Source organism: Mustela erminea, chromosome 7 (assembly GCF_009829155.1).
Source record: "Mustela erminea isolate mMusErm1 chromosome 7, mMusErm1.Pri, whole genome shotgun sequence".
In the NCBI taxonomy this organism is placed as follows: domain Eukaryota; kingdom Metazoa; phylum Chordata; class Mammalia; order Carnivora; family Mustelidae; genus Mustela; species Mustela erminea.
The window spans coordinates 123269236-123291630 of NC_045620.1; the positions used below are offsets into that span (position 1 = coordinate 123269236).

A 22395-nucleotide genomic window follows, 5' to 3' on the forward strand; every position below is an offset into this window, starting at 1 on the left:
CAGAACAAAACAGTATTCTGGTGCCATATGGATTGTGTTTTTCGGTTTCTTTGAGGCTTTCTGTCCCTTGCCCAAAACCGTTAAAGCTGTCTTAGAAGCACTTAAAAGGTATTTTAACGTTGTTTTAGATCATTTTCTTGGCTTAGAGATGAGAGCAAGAGGTCCTGGAGAACATAGGCTCTGGCATATCCTTCTTAACCCAAACCAGCCGCAATCAGCAGAGCTCAAAAGAAGACAAAAAAAATCGATTGACCTCTGTCCCCAGAGCTACCTAGAACAGGAAGTACTTCTGATGTTGGCTGGACCTTCCAGAGTTTAAGCCTATCTTGCCTCCTTAAAAGGTTCTGGGAGGGGCACCTCGGTGGCTCAGTGGGTTAAGCCTTTGCCGTCGGCTCAGGTCCTGATCCCAGGATCCTGGAATCGAGGCCCACATCAGGCTCTCTGCTCAGCGGGAAGCCTGCTTCTCCCTCTCTCTCTGCCTGCCTCTCTGCCTCCTTGTGATCTCTTTGTCAAATAAATAATAAAATCTTAAAAAAAAAAAAAAAAAAAAAACTTCTGGCGAACTAAGGTCCAGCTACTCCTAAAAGCTAGCCCTGGGCAAATTTCAAATGAAATTTCAAGTGCTTTGACCCCTCTGGACCCCACTCGAGTGTGTGCTTATGTTAGTAGTGCGATGGCAAGCACCCGTGAGGTCTAAGGCATGATTTCGTGCTATTACCACACCCGATGTTCTCCCTGAAGTGCCTTTTTTTTTTTTTTTTAATTCCAGTTTGGGGATCATAAAAATGTCCTATTTTTCTCCCAGTAGTCAGTTCCCTTACTTCAACTGTCACTTCAATTTTGATGTTTTTCTTTACCCACCATTCAAGTCTTAGAGACCAGCAAAGAGTCTGTGAGAGACAGTCAGAAAACTGGAAATTTCCGTGAATCTGGGGTAGGTAAAAAGTACTAGCTTATAATTACGGACTCAAGTGCCAACTTAGTAAATGGAGAGAGTCCTGATTGCAACTTCACACAGACACACCACTTCTCAAACAGAATCATAAATTCCAGGGACAGACGCCTGACAGATCGATGAGTGTGTGGCTGGTCAGGGCAGCTCTGCGGAGAAATTGCCTCGGCCATAGAGGTTCCATTAGCACAGACGCATACCCCACTCCCCACTCTCCTTGAAAATTATCTGGAAAGGTTTCATACCCTTGGGGACTCCTGTCTGTCTGTTCCCGTTTATGAAGATGGAGCTGGAGAGGGTTGAGGCGAGGGCCCATCTTGCGGTTTAAATGCATTAGCGGCTGCTGGGATAATGGAAGTGGGGCCGCTGGTCTGTAATCAGGTGCCTGAGAGCCGAGGCTGAGGACAGCCTGAGGCCTGGCTCCTCTTGCAGAGAAAGTGTCTGGGCGGGATAAAAGCACATGATTAGGAAGCCTGGGGGGCTTGGGGACCCCATAGGAAGATCAGTGCCGGTGCCTCAAGGTACGTACAGGTTATGACTGCCATTTCCCTAGTCAGAGTCCTGTGAATGAGTCCATAAAATCACTAATGCTTGTTGTGGCCGTTTGAAATATTCTGATGGTATTTTCTCTGCCAGCATTGCTGGTAGAAAGCAAAGTTCTTGGTTTTATGTTTGTGGACATTGTCTCTGTATTTCTTCTTGTGGACGGTCTGGCACATAAATTACGTATTTTTTTTACAACAAATCTGATTCCATGACAACTATCCTATGAAAAATACTTCCTTGGCCTCTGCTGCTATTATTATTATTATTATTTCACCGAGAGAGAGAGAGAGAGAGAGAGAGAGAGAGAGATAGTGAGAGAGGGAACACAAGCAGGGGAAGTGGGAGAGGGAGAGGCAGGCCTCCTGCTGAGCAGGGAGCCCGATGTGCGGCTTGATCCCAGGACTCTGGGACTGTGACCTGAGCCGAAGGCAGACACTTAATGACCGAGCCACCCAGGCGCCCTGGTCTCTGCTATTATTATAGTCATTGGAGCAATAGAAGATAATCCAGTATTTGCTGGCTTCGGATATAGGTACAGAAGAGCTATAATCTTTTAATTATTGTTAAATGTTCTGTTGAGAATATTTTGCATAGGGAAAAACATTATTTACAAATCCCATTTGGTGCCCAAATTTTTCTAAATTTTGTATGAGTGTTGTTTGATATACACAGTACATATAAAGTATAAGAAGGCTTAATTTTTAAAAATTTTATTTATTTTTTGACAGAGAGCACAAGCAGGGGGAGTAGTGGAGGGAGAGGGAGAATCAGGTTCCCTCCTGAGCCAGTAGCTGGACGCGGGGCTCAATCCCAGGACCCCAGGGTCTTCATCTGAGCTGAAGGCAGCTGCTTAACCAACTGAGCCACCCAGGTGCCCCAGGAAAACTTAATAATACAATGAGCCACCTACCGCCTATTTTTTTTTTAAGATTTTATTTATTTATTTGACAGAGAGCACAAGTAGGAAGAGCAGCAGGCGGGGGGTGGGGGGGTGGGGGAGGTGGGGCAGGCTCTCCACTGAGCAGAGAGCCAGATGCGGGGCTCAATCCCAGGACCCTGAGATCATGACCCGAGCCAAAGGCAGAGGCTTAACCCACTGAGCCACCCAGGTGCCCCACTTACTGCCTAATTTAAGAACCAGTTTACTAGAAACCATTCTGGATCCTTTTCTATAGAGAGAACTCTACCCCAGAGGTAACTAATCTTCTTGATTGTTGTAGTGATCATTCATTCCTTTCTTTTTTTTACAACAACCACCTACACACATTGGCCTAAACAACATAGTGTTTATGTCCCCTTGTATTTGAACTTTATACAATGGTGTTATATTGTATATAGTCCTCTGCAGCTTAACGTTTTTCCCTCAATATCATTTCTAAGAATCATGCTTGTTATGTGTTTGTTCTATTATTTTTGCTGTTTTGAGTTACCATAATATATCCATTTTCCTACTGTGCACATTGGTACCATTCCCTGGTTTTATTTTTGCAGTTATAAACAATATTGCCTTGAATAGTCTTGCTAAGTATGTCCTGAAGCAAGTATTTGAGAAGTCTCTCTAGGGTCTTTTTTTTTTCTTAATTGTCTTTATTTTCAGAGAAAGAGCCCCTGAGTGCAGGCACCCTTGTGAGCCTGGGTGGGAGGGCTCTCAAGCAGACTCCATGCTGTGCGGGGAGCCCCACGTGGGGTGGGGTGCAATCTCACAACTGTGAGGTTCTGACCGGGAGATCCTGACCTCAGCCAAAATCAAGAGTCAGACGCTTAACCGACTGAGCCATCCCCGCCCTCTCCCTAGGGTCTTTGACATAGATGTGGGATTGCTGGAGCACAGGGGGTGTGTAAATTACAATTATTTTCTTAGATGGTTGCATCAGTCTTCACTCCCAGAAGCGATGTATCAGAGTTCCTATTGTTTTTCATGCTCAAGGCTTCTTGGGACAATGGAGTAGTTTTAAGTGGCTTCTCATTATGATCCTAATTTTTACTTCCAGACCACCAAGGACACTGAACATCTTTTATGTGTTTATTGGCCATTTGATTTTCTCTTTGGCAAAATCCCTGTTTGTTTCTTTTGCCCCGATTTCTATTGGGTTGTCTTTCTCTTATTGAGTTGTAGGGATTCTTTTTATATTCTAGGTGTTGTTAATGCATGTGGCTAATAGCTTCACCCAGTTTGTGTCTTTTCTTTTCTCTTTATGTTGGGTCTTGTTGAATACACCGTTCATTTTAAGGAAGTCACATTTATCAGTCTTTCCCTTTATGAAAGTTTTGCCTTTCACCTTTATTTTTTTTTTTTAAGATTTTATTTATTTGACAGAGAGAGAGAGAGAGAGAGAGACACGAGAGAAGGAACACAAGCAGAAGGAGTGGGAGAGGGAGAAACAGGCTTCCTGTGGAGCAGGGAGCCCAACATGTGGCTCAGTCCCAGGACCCTGGGATCATGATCTGAACCGAAGGCAGAGACCTAACCGACTGAGCCACCCAGGTGCTCCCACATTTATTTCTTTATTCAACATTCTGTTGAGTACTTGAGGGGACCCCTCTGAGTTTTCTGTCAGTGTAGCTCCCTCTCATCCAATATTCTGTCCTGCAAACCCGAGCCACTTTAGTGTCCCCAACTCATCTTCTCAGCTTAGAGTCCTCTGGGTTCCAGATGGTTCTCTTCACTGTCATCTGGAAACTCAAGAAAACAAGCTGGAGTAATCTTAAACGTCACCTCCTTTGTTTCCCATCGTTCAGAGATTCCTCCTTTGTTGCTTCATGCCCAGCATCTTGAAAACTGTTGTTTCATGTATCTTCTCCAGTTTTTCTTAATTGCTTCAGCTGAGAGACTAGGTCTGGTCTCTACTAGTCCCTCATGCCCAAAAGCAGAAGTCTTTTCACATCCTGTTCATTTATTTCTAGGTATTTTATATATTTTTTGTTGCTACTGTTTAAAAATTGTTTTATAACTGTTGCTGGCATATACGAATGTAGTTTGTTCTTGTTGATTTTATGTCCAACTATCTGGCTATACTCCTTTTTTTTTTTTTTAAGATTTTATTTATTTATTTGACAGACCAAGATCACAAGTAGGCAGAGAGGCAGGTAGAGAGAGAGGGGGAAGCAGGCTCCCCACCGAGCAGAGAGCCCAATGCGGGGCTTGATCCCAGGACCCTGGGATCATGACCTGAGCTGAAGGCAGAGGCTTTAACCCACTGAGCCACCCAGGTGCCCCGTGGCTATACTCCTTTATTCTAATAATTTATCTGTAGATTCTTGGGTTTTCTGTGTAAGTAATCATATCATTTACAAATAATGGCAATTTTGTTTCTTCCTTCCTTTTTTTTTTTTTTTTAAAGATCTTATTTATTTATTTGACAGAGAGAGAGAGAGATCACAAGTAGGCAGAGAGAGGGAGGGGGAGGCAGCCTTCCCACCAAGCAGAGAGCCTGATGCATGGCTCAATCCCAGGACCCTGAGATCGTGACCTGAGCCGAAGGCAGAGGCTTAACCCACTGAGCCACCCAGGCACCCCATTCCTGATTTTAAAGGGACTATTTCACTATTAAGAATGATGCTTACTATAGGGTTTTGGTAGATACCCTTTCTCAGGTTTAAAAATTTCCTTTTCCTCTTGGTTTGCTTAGTACTTTTATCATGAGTGGGTATTAGCTTTTTATCAAATGATTCCCTATCTATTGAGAACACAACTTTTTTCCTCCTTTGATCTGTTAATGAGGTAAGTTTCACTTGACAGATTTTTCTCATGTGCAACAAACTTGTCATTCTTAGAACAAACCCAATGTGTTCATGATGGGTTTATCTTTTTAGAAATTGCCAGACTCAGTTTACTAATATTTTGCTTCAGATTCTTATTTCCATGTTCTGTGTTCAAGGTCAGCCTGTAAATTCCCTTTCTTTTTTACTTTGCTTGTCTGGTTTTGGTATCAAAGTTATTCTGGCCTGATATAATGATTTGCAGGATCTGTGCTTTTTTTCTTCCCTGAAAAAATTTCCAGAAGGAATGAAATGATCCTTTATGAAAGTCTGATAGCCCTTGGTAATATCATTTGGATCTCATGTTTACTTTGTGGGACTACTTTAACCCACTGAGCCAGCCAGGCGCCCCTGTGGGACTACTTTAAAATATTTATTTCATTCCTTGAATGTTTATGAGATCATTTAGGATTTCTGTTGTTTACACTCACACACATATACAATCAGTTCTGTTATAATGCTTGTTTTGAAAACACAAATTCCCTCCAACACAGTTACTATATTAAGGAACAATTAGCGTGTAACACGATTTCCTTGCTTATGAACCAGTGTTGTCCCAAAGAAACACTAGGTGAACACGGAAGTCTGTACCCAGCTGAATGAAGTCCTGTAGGAGTGCACAAACCAACACACAGACACAACTCAGACACCTCACAGGCACCTCTGTCAGTTGCCACGTGGGTTAGAGCCACACCCAGCCATATCTGGGGACAATTTTCTGTCCCATTCCAAGTAACTTCTACCATTTGATAATAACCTACAAGCTGCAACCCTTTCCTCCCGTTGCTTAATCTACACTTGGGGGTGCATGGGGAGTGCGTGGGGAGTGAGTGGCAGAGTGAGTGGGGGAGAAAGAAAATTAAGAAAACACCAAGTTTTTGGTTGTGGTGTCTTGATAGATGCTGATACAATTTACCTGAAAATGCAAGTGGCAGAACAGATGTGGGGAGGTGACGAGTTCCGCTTTAGACAGAGGATGTTTTCACCCTGCCTGGAGAGTACTCAGGGGGCTTCTCAAGTTCAGCAGACAGTTCAGGGTTAGAAAGAGAGAGGCTCAGTCTGTTGAGTGTCTTGATTCCTAATTGCGGCTCAGGTTGTGGTCTCAGGGTTGTGGGATTAAGCCCTGCGCTGGGCTCTTCACTGGGCTAGGCATGGAGCCTGCTTAGGATTTCTAAAACAGGAGGTCTGGCTCTGAGAACGGGTGTCAGAAGAAGGTCGGGGGCACATCAGGAGGCTCTGTGGGCATATATGAGTTGAAGGACCCAGAGGAGGAAGAATGGGCGGAATTGGGAATAATAGTTCCCAAACAGTGGGAATAATACTGTGGGATCGGAGCAGAGGGTCAGAGGAGGGGATGCTGGCCTCTGGGCACCGGCCGTTCCTCCAACAAATGTATTCAGTACCCGCTATCTCCACAGGCTTTGGAGTCAGGCCCACTTAGTTTCAAGGCCATTGCTGCCACCAGCTGATCTTAGGCAAGTTACTTAAGCTCTCTGAGCCTTTTCCCACATCTGAAAATGAGAATAATACATTTTGGGCTCCCCCTCAGCCCCTCCTGTCTCTAAGATCTAACTCCTGACCCCAGAGGTGGCCCCCAGCAGCTGTATTGGGACAGTATACTTCAGCTCCTTTGAGATTGCGCTCCTGGGAAACAGGTAACATAGAATTTGGCACAAGCTTCTCATCCGACCTGCGTCGCCCATGTTTCCAAAGCACAGCACGGTAACATGGTAGAAACTTTATGTCACCTTCTGTCTTAGCAGGTGCTCTGTCCTTGCAGCCCGTGATTTTCCACTGTTGAGAAACTGTTGTGTGTGTGTGCATGCGTGCGTGTGCCACGCACAGCCAGGAGGGAGCAGAGCTTCCTGTCAGCCCGTTCCTAAGTCAGATGGGCAATGAAGAGAAGCTGACCCAGCTCTTTCCCTGATGCCCTGTAACCTGAAGGATCAGATACCCATGTCAGGGGCCCAACAGCAGAGAGCTCAAGCGTCAGACAGAGCAGGTCACACTGTGCACTCTCACTTGGAGGTCAGGTTCCTTCTCGGGCTACAGTGTTTGCGGAGGAAGCAAGATGTTTCATGCTTTGGGGGGTACATCCTGCCTGAGTGTGAGTCTGAGCTCTGGCAATCTTAGGTGAGAGTCTGGAACTAAGAGGCAGCCAAAGGTCTAATGAGGAAGTGGGAGGGGGGCTAGCCTTGGGAGAGCTGACCCCATGGAGGGGACAGAGCAGGGGACTGGAGAGCCAGGTGCAGTGACATCAGGCATCCTCTCCCTTCCCTCCCTGGGCAGTGGTTTCCCAGGAGGTCGGATGAAAGGGATGGCCATCGTCATATTTTGTAGACCTGGTAGAAGATAAAGCCTTTAATAGATATATGTATTTTAAAAATAAATCTCAGTGGATCTTTCTTCCCCAAAGATATGGCCTTTAGAAAACTGTGGTTCCTGTGCTTTCATAAGATACAATTTCAGAAAAATATTTCCGCAAAAATAACTTTTGTTCGTAAAGGGGATTGATGTTTGGTAGCTCAGTATCAGTCTGTGTCTGATTCCGGAAACTGTGGCCGGCTTATCCGAACGACCCGAAAGCCTAGAGAAACGCCTCTTGTGCTCTGCTCGGTCTCCTCCCCCGCTGCTGTCCCCATTCGCTCCTTCTGGGGTCTGTTGGTCTCAATGTCTCTATTTGCGTCTTTCCTGAGTCATCCCCAACAAGTCCATCTGTCCCCCTCTGCCCGTTCGTGTGGTGTCTGTCAGCCTCCCTCTCAGGTGTCCACTGGGGTGTCAGGAAGAGCAAGACGTCTGTGTGTCTGTCCTGTCAGGTGAGCAGGGGGTGGGCCTTCCTTTTTCCAGGAATAGTTGTTCTCGGGATGCTTTCCAGGTCAGAGCCGCCTGGAGCTGGGTGGTCCGGGGCACAGGCCTGTCAGATACGGTCTGCGGTCAACAAGCAAGAAGTGGCGGGGGAGGGTCCTGGGGCCCAGGCCAGTCCCTTCAGGAGATGTCCCCGAAGACTCCATGTCCCAGGGGGAAAGATGGGTCACAGGTAACCCTTGAAATGGGCGTGCTAAGGGACTGAGAAGAAAGAAGGACTTTGAGCCCAGAAGACGCTGGCTCCTGTGGTTCCAGCCCACACACGGTCAGACCTCAAGCGAGGCTGTAGCTGGTCCTCCTGGAAAAGGGAAAGAAACCAAAGAGACGGATGAGGGTGGACGGGGACCATGTCGGGCCACAGACCCCTGTGGACGTGTGTTACTTGGCCAGTCTGAGCATCCACGCCGAGAATGAGGGACCGTCGGCAGTGCCACTTCCTGCCGCCCGCCTGTGTTCCTCTGTGTGGGCGTGTGCTGGTGTTTGTGGGTGTGGGAGCATCTCCAAGCAGGTGGCCACATGCTCTTGAAAGCTGCCGGGCCAGACGTCTTGACGCTGCGGCCCCGGCGTGGCCTTGGCCTCTGTGCTGGGCTGGGCCGGGCAGGCAGAAACGAATAAAACACAGCCCCAGCTTCAAGATCCCCACAGTCCCCTGGGAAAGCCAGCCAGGAGGCCTCTCATCCCTGTGCGGTGGGATCAGTGCCCTGGAAGCCAGCAGAACAAGGTTCAGAGTGTGGCTCCGCACAACCTGCAGGGGAAAGAGCAGAAGAGGACCCGGCTTTCGGCTTCCAGGCGAGAGGACGGTGCCGTCACAGGGGGAGGAGCCCCACTCGGAAAGAAGATGAGTTCAGTAGTTTGGGGCTCTTTGAAACTGACGCCATGCTTGTGGGACATCAGGGGGGGAGTGCAAATGAGAGCCACACACGTGGATCTGGAACTTGTAGGAAGTCTGCGGGGAGGGGCGGCTTTAGAAGTCCCCAGGCATAAGAGGGCTCCAGATCAGGCTCGGGGACCAGGCGCCTGCATAATGGAGAGCAAAGGGAGCAGGGGCCGAGGAGGGAGCCCTTCCATGCCGCATGCGACAGATAATCGGGGGAGGGAGACTAAGAAGGGATGTGCAGAGTAGCTGGCGAAAATCCAAGAGCGGACGCCCAGGTGTCTCAGTTGCCCTGGTGGCTCAGTCCAGTTAAGCAACCACCTTTGGCTCAGGTCATGATCCTGGCGACCTAAGGACCGAGTTCAGCAGCTGGGAGTCTGCTTCTCCCTCTATCTGCTGCTCCCTGTGCTTATGTGCTCTCTCTCTTTCTCTCTTCTCTCTCTCTGACAAATGAATAAATAAAATCTTTTTAAAAAAGGGGGCTGGGGGGGGGGCGGGAAAAAAAAAAAAAAAGAAAGTCCAGGAGCAGGGACAACCAGGTGGCTCCATCGGTTTCAGCTCGAGTCATGATCTCAGGGTCATGCGATCAAGCCCCGTGTTGGGTTCCGTGCTCCATGGGGAGTCTGCTTCTCATCCTCTCTCTCTGCCCCCCCACCCAACTCATGCTCTCCCTCACTCTCTCTGACAAATAACTAAATCTTAAAAAAAAAAAAAAAATCCAGGAGCATACGGCATCACCAAAGAGTGATGGGTCTGTGGGAAGAGTCTGCAAAGGCGGGAGTGTTCGACCTCGTAAATGTCTCAGGGACAACGGTGGGCCTGTTAGTCTCACGCTGGCACACGTTCGTGCGCACCTGGCTGCTGGTACCCCGCCGCGTGTTACCCGTGTGCGTGGGGTGCCCACCTCTGAAGGCTCTGCTGGCGGGAGGGGTCCTGGCTCGGCACCTTTGGTGCGGGGCCCACCATGAGGATGCACAGACCGGTGATGATCATGCAGGTGGGCACGGCCCCGATGAGGACCTTTAGGGTCACCACTACCCGCTCCGCCTGCGTGCAGGCTCCTGCCTCGTAGCCCGCAAACCTGGAGAAACAGCATCCCCACGCCTCCAGCTCCGATCCCACTGGACCCGGCAGGAGGGCTCCCCGTACTCCACCCCCACAGCGCCCCGAATCTAGGAGTCGTTCCCCAGCCAGATCAGCTTAACCACGGTGGAAGGGAGAGTTGGGCCGACCAGGGAGCGCCGATGGAACGGAGAACTCTGCCCTCTTCCCACCCCACTCGGTGTTTGTGCCTCTAGTACAGCCCGACCCTGGGACTCACTCCAGACTGAGAGTGGAGATGCCCAGGGCGCCTGCGCCAGAAAGCTTGGTGAAGAAGACATAGGATGAGTAGAAGATGGTCTCCAGGCCCGGGCCAGGCTGCTGCTGCTGCTGGAAGGCATCCACCACATCTGGAAGCATGGACCTGCGGGAGAGGGCTGCAGGGTTATCCCTTTTATCCCCTTGACAGCCACCAGCCTGAGAGCTCTCTGAGGACAGAGACCAAGTCAGATTCATCCTTGGGTTCCTGCTGCGCAGGACCAGGACTGGCCCATGGAGAGCCTGGCCACAGGTGCTTGCGTTTCAGCTCCCTCCCCTAACACGGCTGCCCACACTTCCTGCTGTCCAGTGCCCTTCCAGGAGAGCGCCAAGGACAGAACTGGTGGCCTCCATCTCCTGCAGGTAGGAGAGCCCCTCCCCAGCAAAGGCCGGGCACAGGGGGCCTGGGACAACAGGTGGATGCGAAGAGGGCATACCCGTGAGGAGGGACACATCTCTTGCCCTTCACCCAGCCTACCAGGGTAGCAGCAAGGACACAGCAATGCTCAGGCCAGACACAAAGGCCACCACGTATGCCACAGGTGCTGTGGGTACAGCAGCCAACAGGATTGCAAAAGGCACCATCACCTGGGGAGACAGATACACCAGCTGATCCTTCCACCGGCCCCTGACTTGCTCTTTCATTCCCACACTCACCAGTCTTTACTAATAGCTCCTGCACCTGGTCCTTTCCAAGGGACTGAAGACACAAGAGAGTACAGATCAGCCCTGCCTGCCCCAGGAAGCTCAGGCTCGAAGGCTACCTCCCTGACCCTGCCACCTTCCTGCACCCACTCCAGGCCTTGCTTCTTGTCTCACTCACACAGATCCCGAAGGCCGATGTCTTCTTCCCAAATCGCTGTAGAACCCACTCCCACAGTGGGGTGCTCAGCACAGCTGAGACCTGTGAACAGAAAGAAATCATCCCAGCTTGGGCGGGGCTGCCAATGCCTTAACCCACCCAGGTTCCGGAAGGCCCTGGCTTTTAGGTGGGATGCTTGACCTTGAGTCTGCCCCCCCGGGTTGGAACCAGTGGCTATGAACTTTACGACCCCAGCCTCGATCCCACCTTCTGCTGGAGTGCAGGTGACCAAGATCACAGAGGAGTCCAGAATGTTGACCAGAATTCTGGCTACACAAGTCTTGTCAAGAACCACACCAGGTCCCCGACTCAGGTCTCTGCGGGAGCTTGTCTCCATCACCCCAGGACCACTCACCAGGATGGTCAGCACCACGCCCTGGACGTGATCATGTAGCCGGGAGGCATGTGTACAGAACAGGACCAGGTAGCTCTGCTCCACCTGAGGAAGCCAACAGCAAGTGGGTGTGTCTCGGGAATGGCAGGAATTCAGAGGTCAAGCGCGAGGCCTGGGTCGCAAGTCTGGCCTCTTCTTTGGGACCTCAAACACCAGCTGTTGCCATCATCATGCAACATGCAGTCCCCTCCCCCACAAAGGACACTCAGCCCTGAAACAGGTATAAATACCATTCCTAGTCTATCCTTCCCCTTGCCCAGCTAGTGGACCTTACTACCCAGATTTTGTCAGCTTCCTACTGCCTAGCCTTGACCCTCTCCCTGGTCCCACAACTTCTGTCTAGGTCTCTCTCCTCCCTGCACCAGACTCTCTGGAACCTGTGCCAGCCACCATTTCTCTCGATTTAAGCCCAACTCTGGTCGGTGGGGCCGAGAGGCTGAACCTAAACCTACACAGGGTCAGTATGGCCAGAGCCAAGGCCAGAGGTACCTGAATGGCTGCCGAGATGAACAGGAAGGAGATGACCAGCTTCAGGTAGGGCCGGTGCCGGACAGTGAGGCCCAGCCCAGCCAGGAAGCTCAGGCCTTGGCCTGAGGCTGGGCCGGAGGAGTCTGCAACACAGGAAAACAACACTTGGGCTTGGCAGAGTCTAAAACCAAAATGCAGGCCCAAGAGGAATCCTGTCCCCGCTTCGGCTTCCCACGGTCTGGCTGCACCCCCTTACCTGGTCGCTCCTTCACCCCAAGGCAGAGCAAACCAGTGCACACAGGGTAAGTCAGAGCAAGCACTGCGGCTGCAATGGAGTAGAGACGAGTCTGTGGGACAGGACAGAACTGGGCTGGGGGTGATGTCTCCAACCTACAGAAGTGGGGACACCCAGGACAGGAGTGTTTCCCAGTGGGGCAGAGAGGGACCTTCAGTCCAAGCCCAAGGATGCTGGGTGTCTCTCCTGCCAATCAGCAGAGCAGGAGACAGAGATGTTAGGGCCCAGAATGGTCCTTCTGCTGCCTCTGTGCCTCTTGCATGAACAGGAGGGCATCCATGCCACCAGGGGTCGGCGCCCTTCCTCTCTCTTTCGCTCTCCTTTTTTAAGGCAAACATTGGTGGCTCTTCTGCACGCTAGACCCTGAGATTACAATGCTCAGTACATGACTCCTGTCCTTCCCCAGTAAGGGGCATGGAATGCAGAAGACAGACGCACAAGCAGAAAGCTACAGCATAGCGTGAGGCACGAGAACCCAGATAAATGGTGAAAACAGAAATGGTGCTACCTGCTGTCCAGGGGAAGATACATAAGTGATAAAATCCATGTAAAGACAGGCATGGGAGTAACAGTCACCTGCTCAGGCTGAGCTTGTCTCTGGGGAGGGGAAGAAAGAAGGAGGTGGACAGGGCCTCACCGGAGTACCTGGAGCTTTGTGCCTGGGCTCATGGGAGGCTCCACCTCTAGGGGTGGCCTTCTCAGCTTCCTGCTACCCATTCCTTTGCACTCCAGGCCAGGCCAGGCCAACCCAAGGCCACTGTCACCCCCACCCAGAGAGTGACCCAGTACCTTTGGGGAGGGGGCCTGTCGAGGCCTGAGCGGGGACATGGGCATACATGTGGAAAGAGTCAGTCTGGGAGGGGCAAGGCCACCACCTTCTGGTCCTGGGCCGGCCTCCAGGATGGGTCTGAGGGCGCCTGGGTGGGGTCAGTTATGCATCTCGACTCCAGCAATCCCTCGGCTTTCCAGAGCCCAGTGTTTGCACTTTGCAGTGTTCATGGGCCCGATTTGTAGCTGGCCCTGAGGAGAGGGCTGGGATGGATACACAGGACTGAACTGTAATGTTTTCTTGAGCCGGTGCAGGGCCCCTGGTGTGGTACTGTTCTCACCACCGATTCTCAAGCGCTGGTGGGGGTCAGAATCCCCTGCAAGGCTTGTTCAGACAACATAGACTGCTGGCTCCCTCCCCCAAATTTGTCAATCAGTAGTTCTAGGCAGGGCTCCAAGAATCTGCCCTTCTAACAAGTTTCCAGGTGATGCTGAGGCTGCTTGCTGCCCAGGGACCACACTTGGAGAACCGCAGCTGGATAATGTTTTGTAAATCTGAGCTATTTCCTAAATGACAAAGAATGATGCAGGGAACACTGAGGAGAGGCCACAAACCGAAGCCAGCCCCAGCTGGGTCCTGAAGGTGGGGACCCCCCAGATGGAACTCCTTTCCAATGTCACCCTGACCGGGCTGGGGGAGTCGCTGGAGGCTGGGGTACTCTGTGGGAGACTGATGCAGGACTGGGGTGACCTGGGGTGACTGGGAGATGCTGGGGATGCCAGGTGCAGAAGATCTGGGGCCGAACAGGGGCATGGGATTTGGTAATGGGTGGGAGTGGGGGTCATGGCTGGAGAGGGAGGAGTAAATGTTGGCTCCCGGGGCGCCGGACAATCACATCACTTGCTGAAGGGAAGAGCTGAACTGGCTGGATAACAGGGGCGCGGACTTAGCTGCTGAGGAGAGATCTGGTTTGCAGGGAGACGAGGGGCAACTGCTTTCAGGTGTCCCCTTCTCCGTGCACGCTGCGGGTGAGGCCGGGGTGGGACCGGCCACAGGGGGGGTGTCACCCCGAGCGCCGCAGGGACGCCAGCCCCTCCCCCCTGCCCCTGCCTGCGGCCCTTTCCCACCTCTCCCCTCCCGCTGCTCTGCGATCTGTTGCTTTCCGTTGAGAAGGCGCCCGGGCGGAGAAGCGGGGTGAGCGGGCCGCGGGCCGCGGGGGCACCGGCTGGAGGAGCGGGAGGGCGGGAGAGGCGACGCCCAGAGGCCGGGCCGCAGGGACACTCACCGCGTCGGGGGAGACGACGGCCGGCCGGGCGAGCGCGACATCCTCGCACCTGTGCGGCCCATGGGCGCCCGACACGATGAGCCCGTGGACGGCGGCTCCCATCAGCGTCCCCGCCATCTCCATGGTCATCCCTGGGACGGAGCGGCGCCGGGTGACGGGCGCTGGCGGGCCCGGGGTCCGCGGCCCCCCGCCCGCGCGCACGCCCCGCACTCACGGTACGCGGTGGCCGAGTCCCGCTCCCTCGGGCAGGGGGTCAGGAGCATGGTGAGCGCCGCGTAGGGCACCTGGAAAAACTGCGGGCGCCCGGGCCGTTCCAACCCCGTCCCAACCCCGACGACCCCGCTGGCATGTCCCGGCGGATGCCCCCCAAACCCAGAGTAGGGGGCGGAGGGCGGGAGGGGTGAGCCGCGGCGGGCAGTGGGTCCCTGGGGGCCACCTGCCCGCTCCCCTCCACACAACACCTCCCGGTGGCCACTGACCAGCAGCAGGGCCACCGGCTTACCGTGGCCAGGGCCTGGAACAGGCAGTAGCAGCCCGTGTACCAGAGGCCCCGCAGGCTGGTGAAGGGGGGCAGGAACCACAGGAGGAAGTAGGCCACGGTGAGGAAGGGCGTGCAGCCCAGCACCCTGTGGGAGCACAGCGGGCGTGGGGCACGGGATGGGGGACACAAAGGGCAAACCTGGAACCATCACACCCTTCTGGATGAAGAAGTCATCAGCCCCCAACGGGAGCCCTGGGCTGGGACGACCAGTGTGCACACCATGCAGAAGGAGAGGGAGAGGTGGCTGAGGGGCTGTGGCAGTAGCTGGGGGTGTGGGGTCACTCACTGCAGAACTCGGGGGGCACTCGGGGGTTGGCCTTGCCATTCCCAGTCTCCAGGACCCTGGAGCACCAGCGAGGCCTATCCTCCATGACGACTTCCAAGGCCTCCAAGCCCACCCTGGCTACACACAGACCCCCGCAATTAGTCCCGGGAGCCTACAAGGCTTTGTCCAGCCCTGTGCCTCCTGGTGACGGAGAGTCCCCAAGAACGTCTCTGAACTCCTGCCTGGCTCAGCCTAACCTAGTCCGGCGCCGCCACCTATAACCATCCGGTCGACTCACCATCCACACGGGTTTCCATTAAGAAGCGGGGCTGTCACAAACCCGGTGGCCTCAGGCCAAGGTTGGAAGCCAGGACCCTGAGGATTATGGGGCTGCTCACCAGGGCATGAGGCGTCCAGACCCTGTCCTCCTGCTTCTGTTGATGAAGAACCCAGCCACAGGGTCGGCAGCTGCCCCAGACACCTTCCCTCCGAATAGGACAAGGGACACCTGGGCAGCAGGGATCTGAAAAGCACAGGCGGAAGGATGGCTGAGTCCTGGCAGGCTCAGAGAGGGTGTCTGGGCCTGCCTACCTGCCAGGAGAAAGGTCTGTGAGGTCTCTTTCCCCGGCCACAAATCCAGAAGGTTCTCAGGGCACAGCTGCGCTAGTGAAGAGAGGGGGAGGGGAGGAGCCGACAGCCACACATTGCCACATTCCCATTACCACTCTTGCCCAGGCGCTTTTGGAGAAGGCTTGGGGACCCTCATCTGAACAAGAAGGGTGACAGAGGTAGACTTTTTGTTTCACAGTGACAATGTTTTATTAATTTTTCTGATTACATAAATGACACACTCATTGTAAAATAACATTCAAAAGCAGTACAGAAAAACATTGAGCAAAACTCCTTTGAAGTCTCCCCATCCTGAGATAACTGCCAGAGCATTTTGGCGATCACCCTTTCAGGCATTTATTTCTGTGCATTCATAATTTATAATTTCACATAAATGAGATCATATGAGTGTCATTTAACAAAATCATGGGTACGGTATGAGAAAGCTCTCCTTCTGCTTACTCTGTCCGCCACCTTCCCTCCTACAGGCAACAGTAACAGCCTGTGTCTATCCTTCTGTCATTTGTTTTCTTCATGCCTGTATCTGGACCACGTATAGTCACATAGTTCACATACCCATGTACCTACACATATGGGGCATGTCTTTATTTTGGTAAAACAGAACCAATTTGTATACTCTAAAAGCAACTTTTCTTCTCACTTGACAGTGCATCATGGAACTCTCTCCAAACCAACTGGTACAGATCTAGCTCTTCCTTTCGAATGGCTACACAACAGTCCATTATGTGGCTCTTACACAACTTATTATCCAACGACTTCTATATTGCTGGGCATTCATAGTTTCCCCAAACAGCCTGCAGTAAACATCCTTATGGGGGTTGCCCTCAAAGGCATTTGGCTTACTGTCAGTTTGGGGACAGAAGTGCCATCCATCCAGGGAAGTACAGGTTGGGGCGGGAGAACTGGGTACCAAGGAAGATGGAACAGGGGGCCCTGGGCTGCTTCCCACACTCACCTGTGCCACATCAAGCAGGAACAGTTGCAGGTAAAAGGCTGTGGCGCTGGAGGCCACCTGGTTGGGGATCCCACCAATGCCATAGCACACCTTGGTACAGAATGAGAGCTGACCGGCTCTGCTGTCCTGGGGGGAAACACAGGAGCTAAGCCCCCAGCCTGTGCAGATACACAACAGTCGCCCATACCCTCCTGAGCCTCCATGAGCATCCTGAGGTCCCTTGGTCTTGAGGGCTCCTCCAGAAACCTCTCAGTCCTCATTTGCCCTAGATCATCGTAAAGGGAAGTGAGACAGAGAGGCGGAAAAGTCCTAAGCTATGACCTCTCAAAGATCCCACATTCCAGGGGACAAGTTCTTCCTTTTCCCCTCTCAGTGCTTCCTCCTGCAGTCTGCTTTGTGCTCTGAGTCAGCAAGCCAGAGTGAACTGGGGGGGTCAGGAGGCTCCCAACTTTGCCACCAACTCCCGGTGTGACGTTCAATAAAGCACTGTATCTCCTGAAGCCTTCTGTGTCAAACAGTATTCCTGCCAGTTTCAAGAGGTGTCTTTTTTTTTTTTTTTAAGATTTTATATATTTATTTGACACAGACAGAGAGATCACAAGTAGGCAGAGAGTCAGGCAGAGAGAGAAGGGGAAGCAGGCTCCCCGCTGAGCAGAGCGCCCGATGCAGGGCTCAATCCCAGGACCCTGAGACCATGACCGGAGCCGAAGGCAGAGGCCTAACCCACTGAGCCACCCAGGCGCCCTCAAGAGGTGTCTTGATGAAGCTGAGTGTTATTTGCTGCAGGAGCTGATGGTTAAAAATGTCCAGGACCTTGGCCAGTCCTCGAACCACTGGCAGCCTGAAATCAGCTGTGGTGAATTTATACCACAGGAATCAGCAAACACTACAAATCAGAGTTGCTTTCTTTATTTTTCTGGGGAGACTATATACTAGCCCACCACTGAAATAAAGTAATGTTCATGACTCCAAGTGGTGTGTGTGTGCATGTGAGTGCATTGTGTGCGTGTGCGTGAGACAGATATGTATCTCATAAGCTCTAAGCTATCCAGTGAACTCCAGACTGGAATATTCGACTGCCTACTAACAGACCCACATGGTTGCCTACCAGGCATTTCAGCTTAGCATGGTCCAAACACAGTTGCTGATTTCCATCCATTGTCTAAACCAACTCCTAACCCTATTGTCCTTATTGCATTAAATGGCCCCAATGTCCAATGTCCACTCAGCAGCTCAGGCCACAAACCTTGATTTCTCTTTCCCAATTCCCTCACCAAATCTATCAGTGGCCTCCTAAGTGGCTTCCCAGCTTCTGCTCATTCCCCACTGCCCACACTCTATCCAGCAGCCAAGGTGATCTTTTTATAACATAAATTTTATCCTGTCTCATCTCTGCTTAAAACTCTCCAACTGCAGCTTGCCACTGCAGTTTGAATATAATCCCAAGTCCTTCCCATCTAGCCTACAGGAGCCCACCCAAACAGCCCCCAGCCCCTTTCCCACCTCACTTCGGACAGCTCTCCTCAACCTTGGTACCTTCCTTGCTATGCCTCAATACGAACATGCCTGTTGCTGCCTCAGGGCCTTTGCACTTCCCGTTGCTTCTGTTTAGAGGGCTCTTCCTCTCAGTCTCTGCAGAGCTGACTCCTTGCCATTCAAGCCTGAATGTCATCTCCTCACAGAGGCCTTCCCTGACTACCCAACTCTCTCTCTAGTGTACCTAATACCTAATACATTCTCATTCATTTCCTGCCTCTCCCAAGAGAATGTCAACTCTCTGACAGCACGTGCTATAATTTTTATTCACCACCATGTCCCCATTACCTAGAACCATGTCTGGTATATAGCAGATGCTATATACATTTGTTGAAGAAATCAATGTCATGAAGACTAGGGAAAAGGCTGTTTCTTCAAAAGATGCTGGGAATCCTTCCTTTTGATCCTTTGCTAGGGGATGGGAGGGAGAGTGGAGAGGACGATGACTTCACCCATTTTAGTATCTTGCAGGACACCCCACATGGGCACTTCTGAAGGGAGGTTCTTGCCAGATAATGGTTTATCATATCCTCTGCACGCTCTCCCCACCCGCAGAAGAAAACCACACACGAGGCAGGATGTCATCTCCTTTTCTGACGCTTGTGTGAACATTATTTCAACTTCCAGAAATTGTAAGAGGCAGAATCCAACATGATAGCCCCACAGCACCCCCTGTGCCTCTGCCCCCCTCCCCCCAACCCTCCTAGCAAGCTTCTGGCACACAGAAGTCACTTGAAAGAGAACTTCCGGCTGAAACTACTCTTGGAGGCCTGCGGACAGCAGTTTCACCTACTTGAACTTCTTAAGTCTTTTGCAGTTAACCCAGCACAAGTTTTGGCATTGGACTAACTGGGATTCAAATTCTGTGTGCCACTTCTAGCCCTACTAGAAGGTACTTCTAGGGTATTTCAGCGGGACTGGGCTTCATTTCCTCCCATGTAAAATGGGGTGAAAGACGCCGAGGAGGTCGTTATGAGAACTAGATGCTGGCCATCTAGTGGCATCTTGGCTTCTCTGGCCAAGGTCGGTTTTCCCTCCTGCCATTCATCTGCCCCTGAATTTCTAAATCTCCCTGGGAAAGGAGGGTCCCCAGGGGGCTTCCCTATCTCCCTTTCTTTCTTGGGGGCCACGGGCCTTTGCTCTGAGATGTCTGACAGGAAGCACTGAGTTAAGGGAGAGAACGGAGGGGCTGAAGTGAAGCCACAGACCATGGTCGCGTTGAGCATGGAGCAAGCGATGGAGCTTTGTCCCCACGAAGCTCCTGGGTCCTGCCCCCTCTTGGACACAGCCACCCTGACCGTCTGGTGCGAGGCCCCATCCACGCAGGGGTGAGGACGGCCTGAGGACACCCCCAGCTTCCCACCTGCCCTCCACCCTCACTGGCGGGCCTGCTTGCCAGAAGTCGTCTCTGCGGGCAGTCTCCAGCGAGCGGTGCCAGGCTGCTCTCGGAGACTGGGGAGGGGAGGCGGCCCCCCACACGCAGCGGGAAGTCCTACCTGCCCGGGGGGCCGGGGAGCTCCGGGAAGACCTGGACTGTGGCGGGGAGAACCAGGAGACCAGAGGCTGGCCCCTGTCCTGCCAGGCTAGCGGACTCAACGCAGCAAGTTACCTCCATAGCCTGGGACTCAGTTTCCCTGTTCTCTTTGGCGCTCCCGAGTATCTCGGCCTTTCGGCTCTATTAGGGGGGCTCAGAAGGCTGAACGCCGGGGCCAGCGCCCCTTCCCGCCGCCTCCCTCGCGCAGCCCCGGCTCCCCCCACGCCCCTCGCCCTGCGCTCACCGAGCCGCGGTCCAAGGTGCGCGCGTCCGGCTGGAGCGGCGGCGCCTCGACGGCGGGGGCCCGGGGCGCTCCGGGGGACGCGGCCATTGCGCACGGCAGCTCCGCCCGCGGCCGCGGCCCTGCGGCGTTATCGCCCGGCCGGCGCCCCGGCTCCCGCGGGGAGGGCGGCTCCGGGGCCGAGTGGGCGCGGCGCGGCGAGGGGCGGGCCGCGGGAGCCGGCGAGAAGACGCGAAGGGCGCCGGTTCGTTTCCCCCGAGAGCCCAAACTCGCTGGCGGCTGGGGTAGGGGGCGAAGGCCGGTAAGTCCCTCGGGACTGCAGTCCTAGGAGCAGGTCCCGGAGGGAGTGAGAACCAGCGCCCTTTCGCGCTGATCACCCTGCTCAGTCCTCGCGGGTGAAAAATCGCCAGATCTATTTACTTGAAAAGCGAAGCAATAGAACTGACTTGTTTAGGACTATGGCCGAAAAGGTTTACAATCTACATTTGATGCAAGATGCCTGAAACACACATTGTCCAGCCTCGCGCAGATGTGATGGGTGTAGCCACGTAACTCGGGCCGGTGAACGGAAGCAGAGCAGTGTAGAGGCAGTTGGCCAGAGAAGCTCCCCCTCAAAGTTAAGGGGTCACATCGCACACAAAAAGTAACCGAAAATGCACCACAGACCTAAGTGTAAAGGCTAAAACTGTAAGACACCTCGAAGAAAACGAGCAAATCATAACATTAGGTTAGACAACTGTTGTTAGGGCGTCATAAGTTGGGACTATCTAAATGAGAAATTTTTGTGCAGCAAACCATCCAACAACTGAAAAGATAACCCACTGAATGGGAGCATTATCTGCAAATCATAGACTGGTACTGGATTATATAAAGAATTCTTAAAACTCAATAAAAGACAATCTAATTGTAAAATGGGAGGATTTCTATAGGTATTTCTCCAAACACAATGAACACATGAGAAGATTCTTACGTCATTAAGGAAATACAAAGCTGCAAGATACACCACTGGATGGCTAGGATTAAAAAAGCTGATAGGAACAAGCATCAGGGAGGGTGTGGAGAGATGACACCTTGCTGGTGGTATGTAACCGGTGGAGGCACTATGGACATCCGGCTCTTCAAAAAGTTAAACCTGGAATCACCCAAAGACTCAGCAATTCTTCCTAAGTATATACTCCAGAAAAAAACATGTTCACACAAAAACGTGAACACAAACGTTCATAGCCACATTACTTGTAACCCAAAGTGAAACCCAACTGTCCATCAACTGATGGATAAATGAAGTGTGGTAGGTATATATCCATACAATGGACTATTATTCCAAAAAAGAACATGGGTGAACTTTGGAAACCTTAAATGAGATGGAAAAACCATGTACTGTATGCTTCCATTTATATGCAATGTCCAGTATAGGTAAATCTGCAGAGAGAATGTACATTTGCGGTTGCCTAGGGCTTTGGGTAGACTGACTAATGAGTGAGTTCAGGGGTGAAGACAGGATGAAAATATCCTAAAGTTAGACTGTGGTGGTGGTTGCACAATCCTGTGTCTATACTAAAACCACTGAATTGTAGACTTTAATTGGGTGAATGGTAAGGTATGTAAATTACATCCCAATAAAGCCATTTTTGTTTTGTTTTTCTGCTTTTAAAAGTAAAGGTGTGGGACGCCTGGGTGGCTCAGTTGGTTAAGCAGCTGCCTTCGGCTCAGGTCATGATCCCAGCGTCCTGGGATCGGGTCCCACATCGGGCTCCTTGCTCGGCAGGGAGCCTGCTTCTCCCTCTGCCTCTGCCTGCCATTCTGTCTGCCTGTGCTCGCTCTCTCCCCCTCTCTCTCTGATAAATAAAATCTTTAAAAAAAAAAAAAAAAAGTAAAGGTGTGTGTGCTTCTTTCCATCATATGGAACGCAGATGTGACTGGTGCAAAAGCAGCTCTCTTGTTGCCTGAGGCTAAATGCTGGCATCAGCAGAATAACAGCACGGGAGTCTCAAGTTTCATGAAGCTGATCTCCCAGTCCTGAACTGCTTCCCTATGAACTTTTGCATGGAAATAAAGTTTTGTTTTGTAACTCACTATTACTTTAGATTTTTCTGTACAGCTAAATATAATCCTAAAGTATATACTACCCAGTTTAAATCATCCATGTTCTATGCCTCAATTCTTTTTTCTAATTAGAGGTATAACTGACATGTAACCATATACTAGTTTCAGGGGTACAGAGTAATGATTATTTGTATATACTGCAAATATGCCTCAATTCTTTAA

General features: G+C 51.8%; 1 protein-coding gene across 2 annotated transcripts; it reads right to left on the reverse strand.

The window, feature by feature from the left end:
• Positions 1-7603: 7603 nt before the first annotated feature.
• MFSD2B (major facilitator superfamily domain containing 2B) lies at positions 7604-21790 on the reverse strand. Of its 2 annotated transcripts, XM_032353188.1 has the most exons (14): positions 20134-21790; positions 16820-16945; positions 15633-15757; positions 14931-15054; positions 14643-14721; positions 14429-14559; positions 12336-12426; positions 12101-12222; positions 11573-11656; positions 11179-11259; positions 10834-10943; positions 10318-10461; positions 9901-10077; positions 7604-8420 (listed from the first exon to the last, which is right to left on the reverse strand). In XM_032353188.1, the coding sequence occupies exons 1-14, from the start codon at positions 20218-20220 to the stop codon at positions 8396-8398; spliced, it is 1506 nt and encodes a 501-aa protein (XP_032209079.1). In that variant the 5' UTR covers positions 20221-21790; the 3' UTR covers positions 7604-8395. The 2 variants fall into 2 exon arrangements, with proteins under 2 accessions (XP_032209079.1, XP_032209080.1); XM_032353189.1 differs by lacking the exon at positions 9901-10077.
• Positions 21791-22395: the final 605 nt, after the last annotated feature.

What these genes read in the sequence shown, in the direction of transcription:
- MFSD2B (XM_032353188.1), bottom strand. Translation starts at nt 20,220, where the DNA reads ATGGCCGCGTCCCCCGGAGCGCCCCGGGCCCCCGCCGTCGAGGCGCCG. An exon ending in TCCTGCTTGATGTGGCACAG is followed by an intron (nt 15,758 to 16,819) that starts GTGAGTGTGGGA and finishes TGTGCTTTTCAG; the next exon opens with ATCCCTGCTGCCCAGGTGTC. An exon ending in GCGTGGTGCTGACCATCCTG is followed by an intron (nt 11,260 to 11,572) that starts GTGAGTGGTCCT and finishes TTCTGTTCACAG; the next exon opens with GTCTCAGCTGTGCTGAGCAC.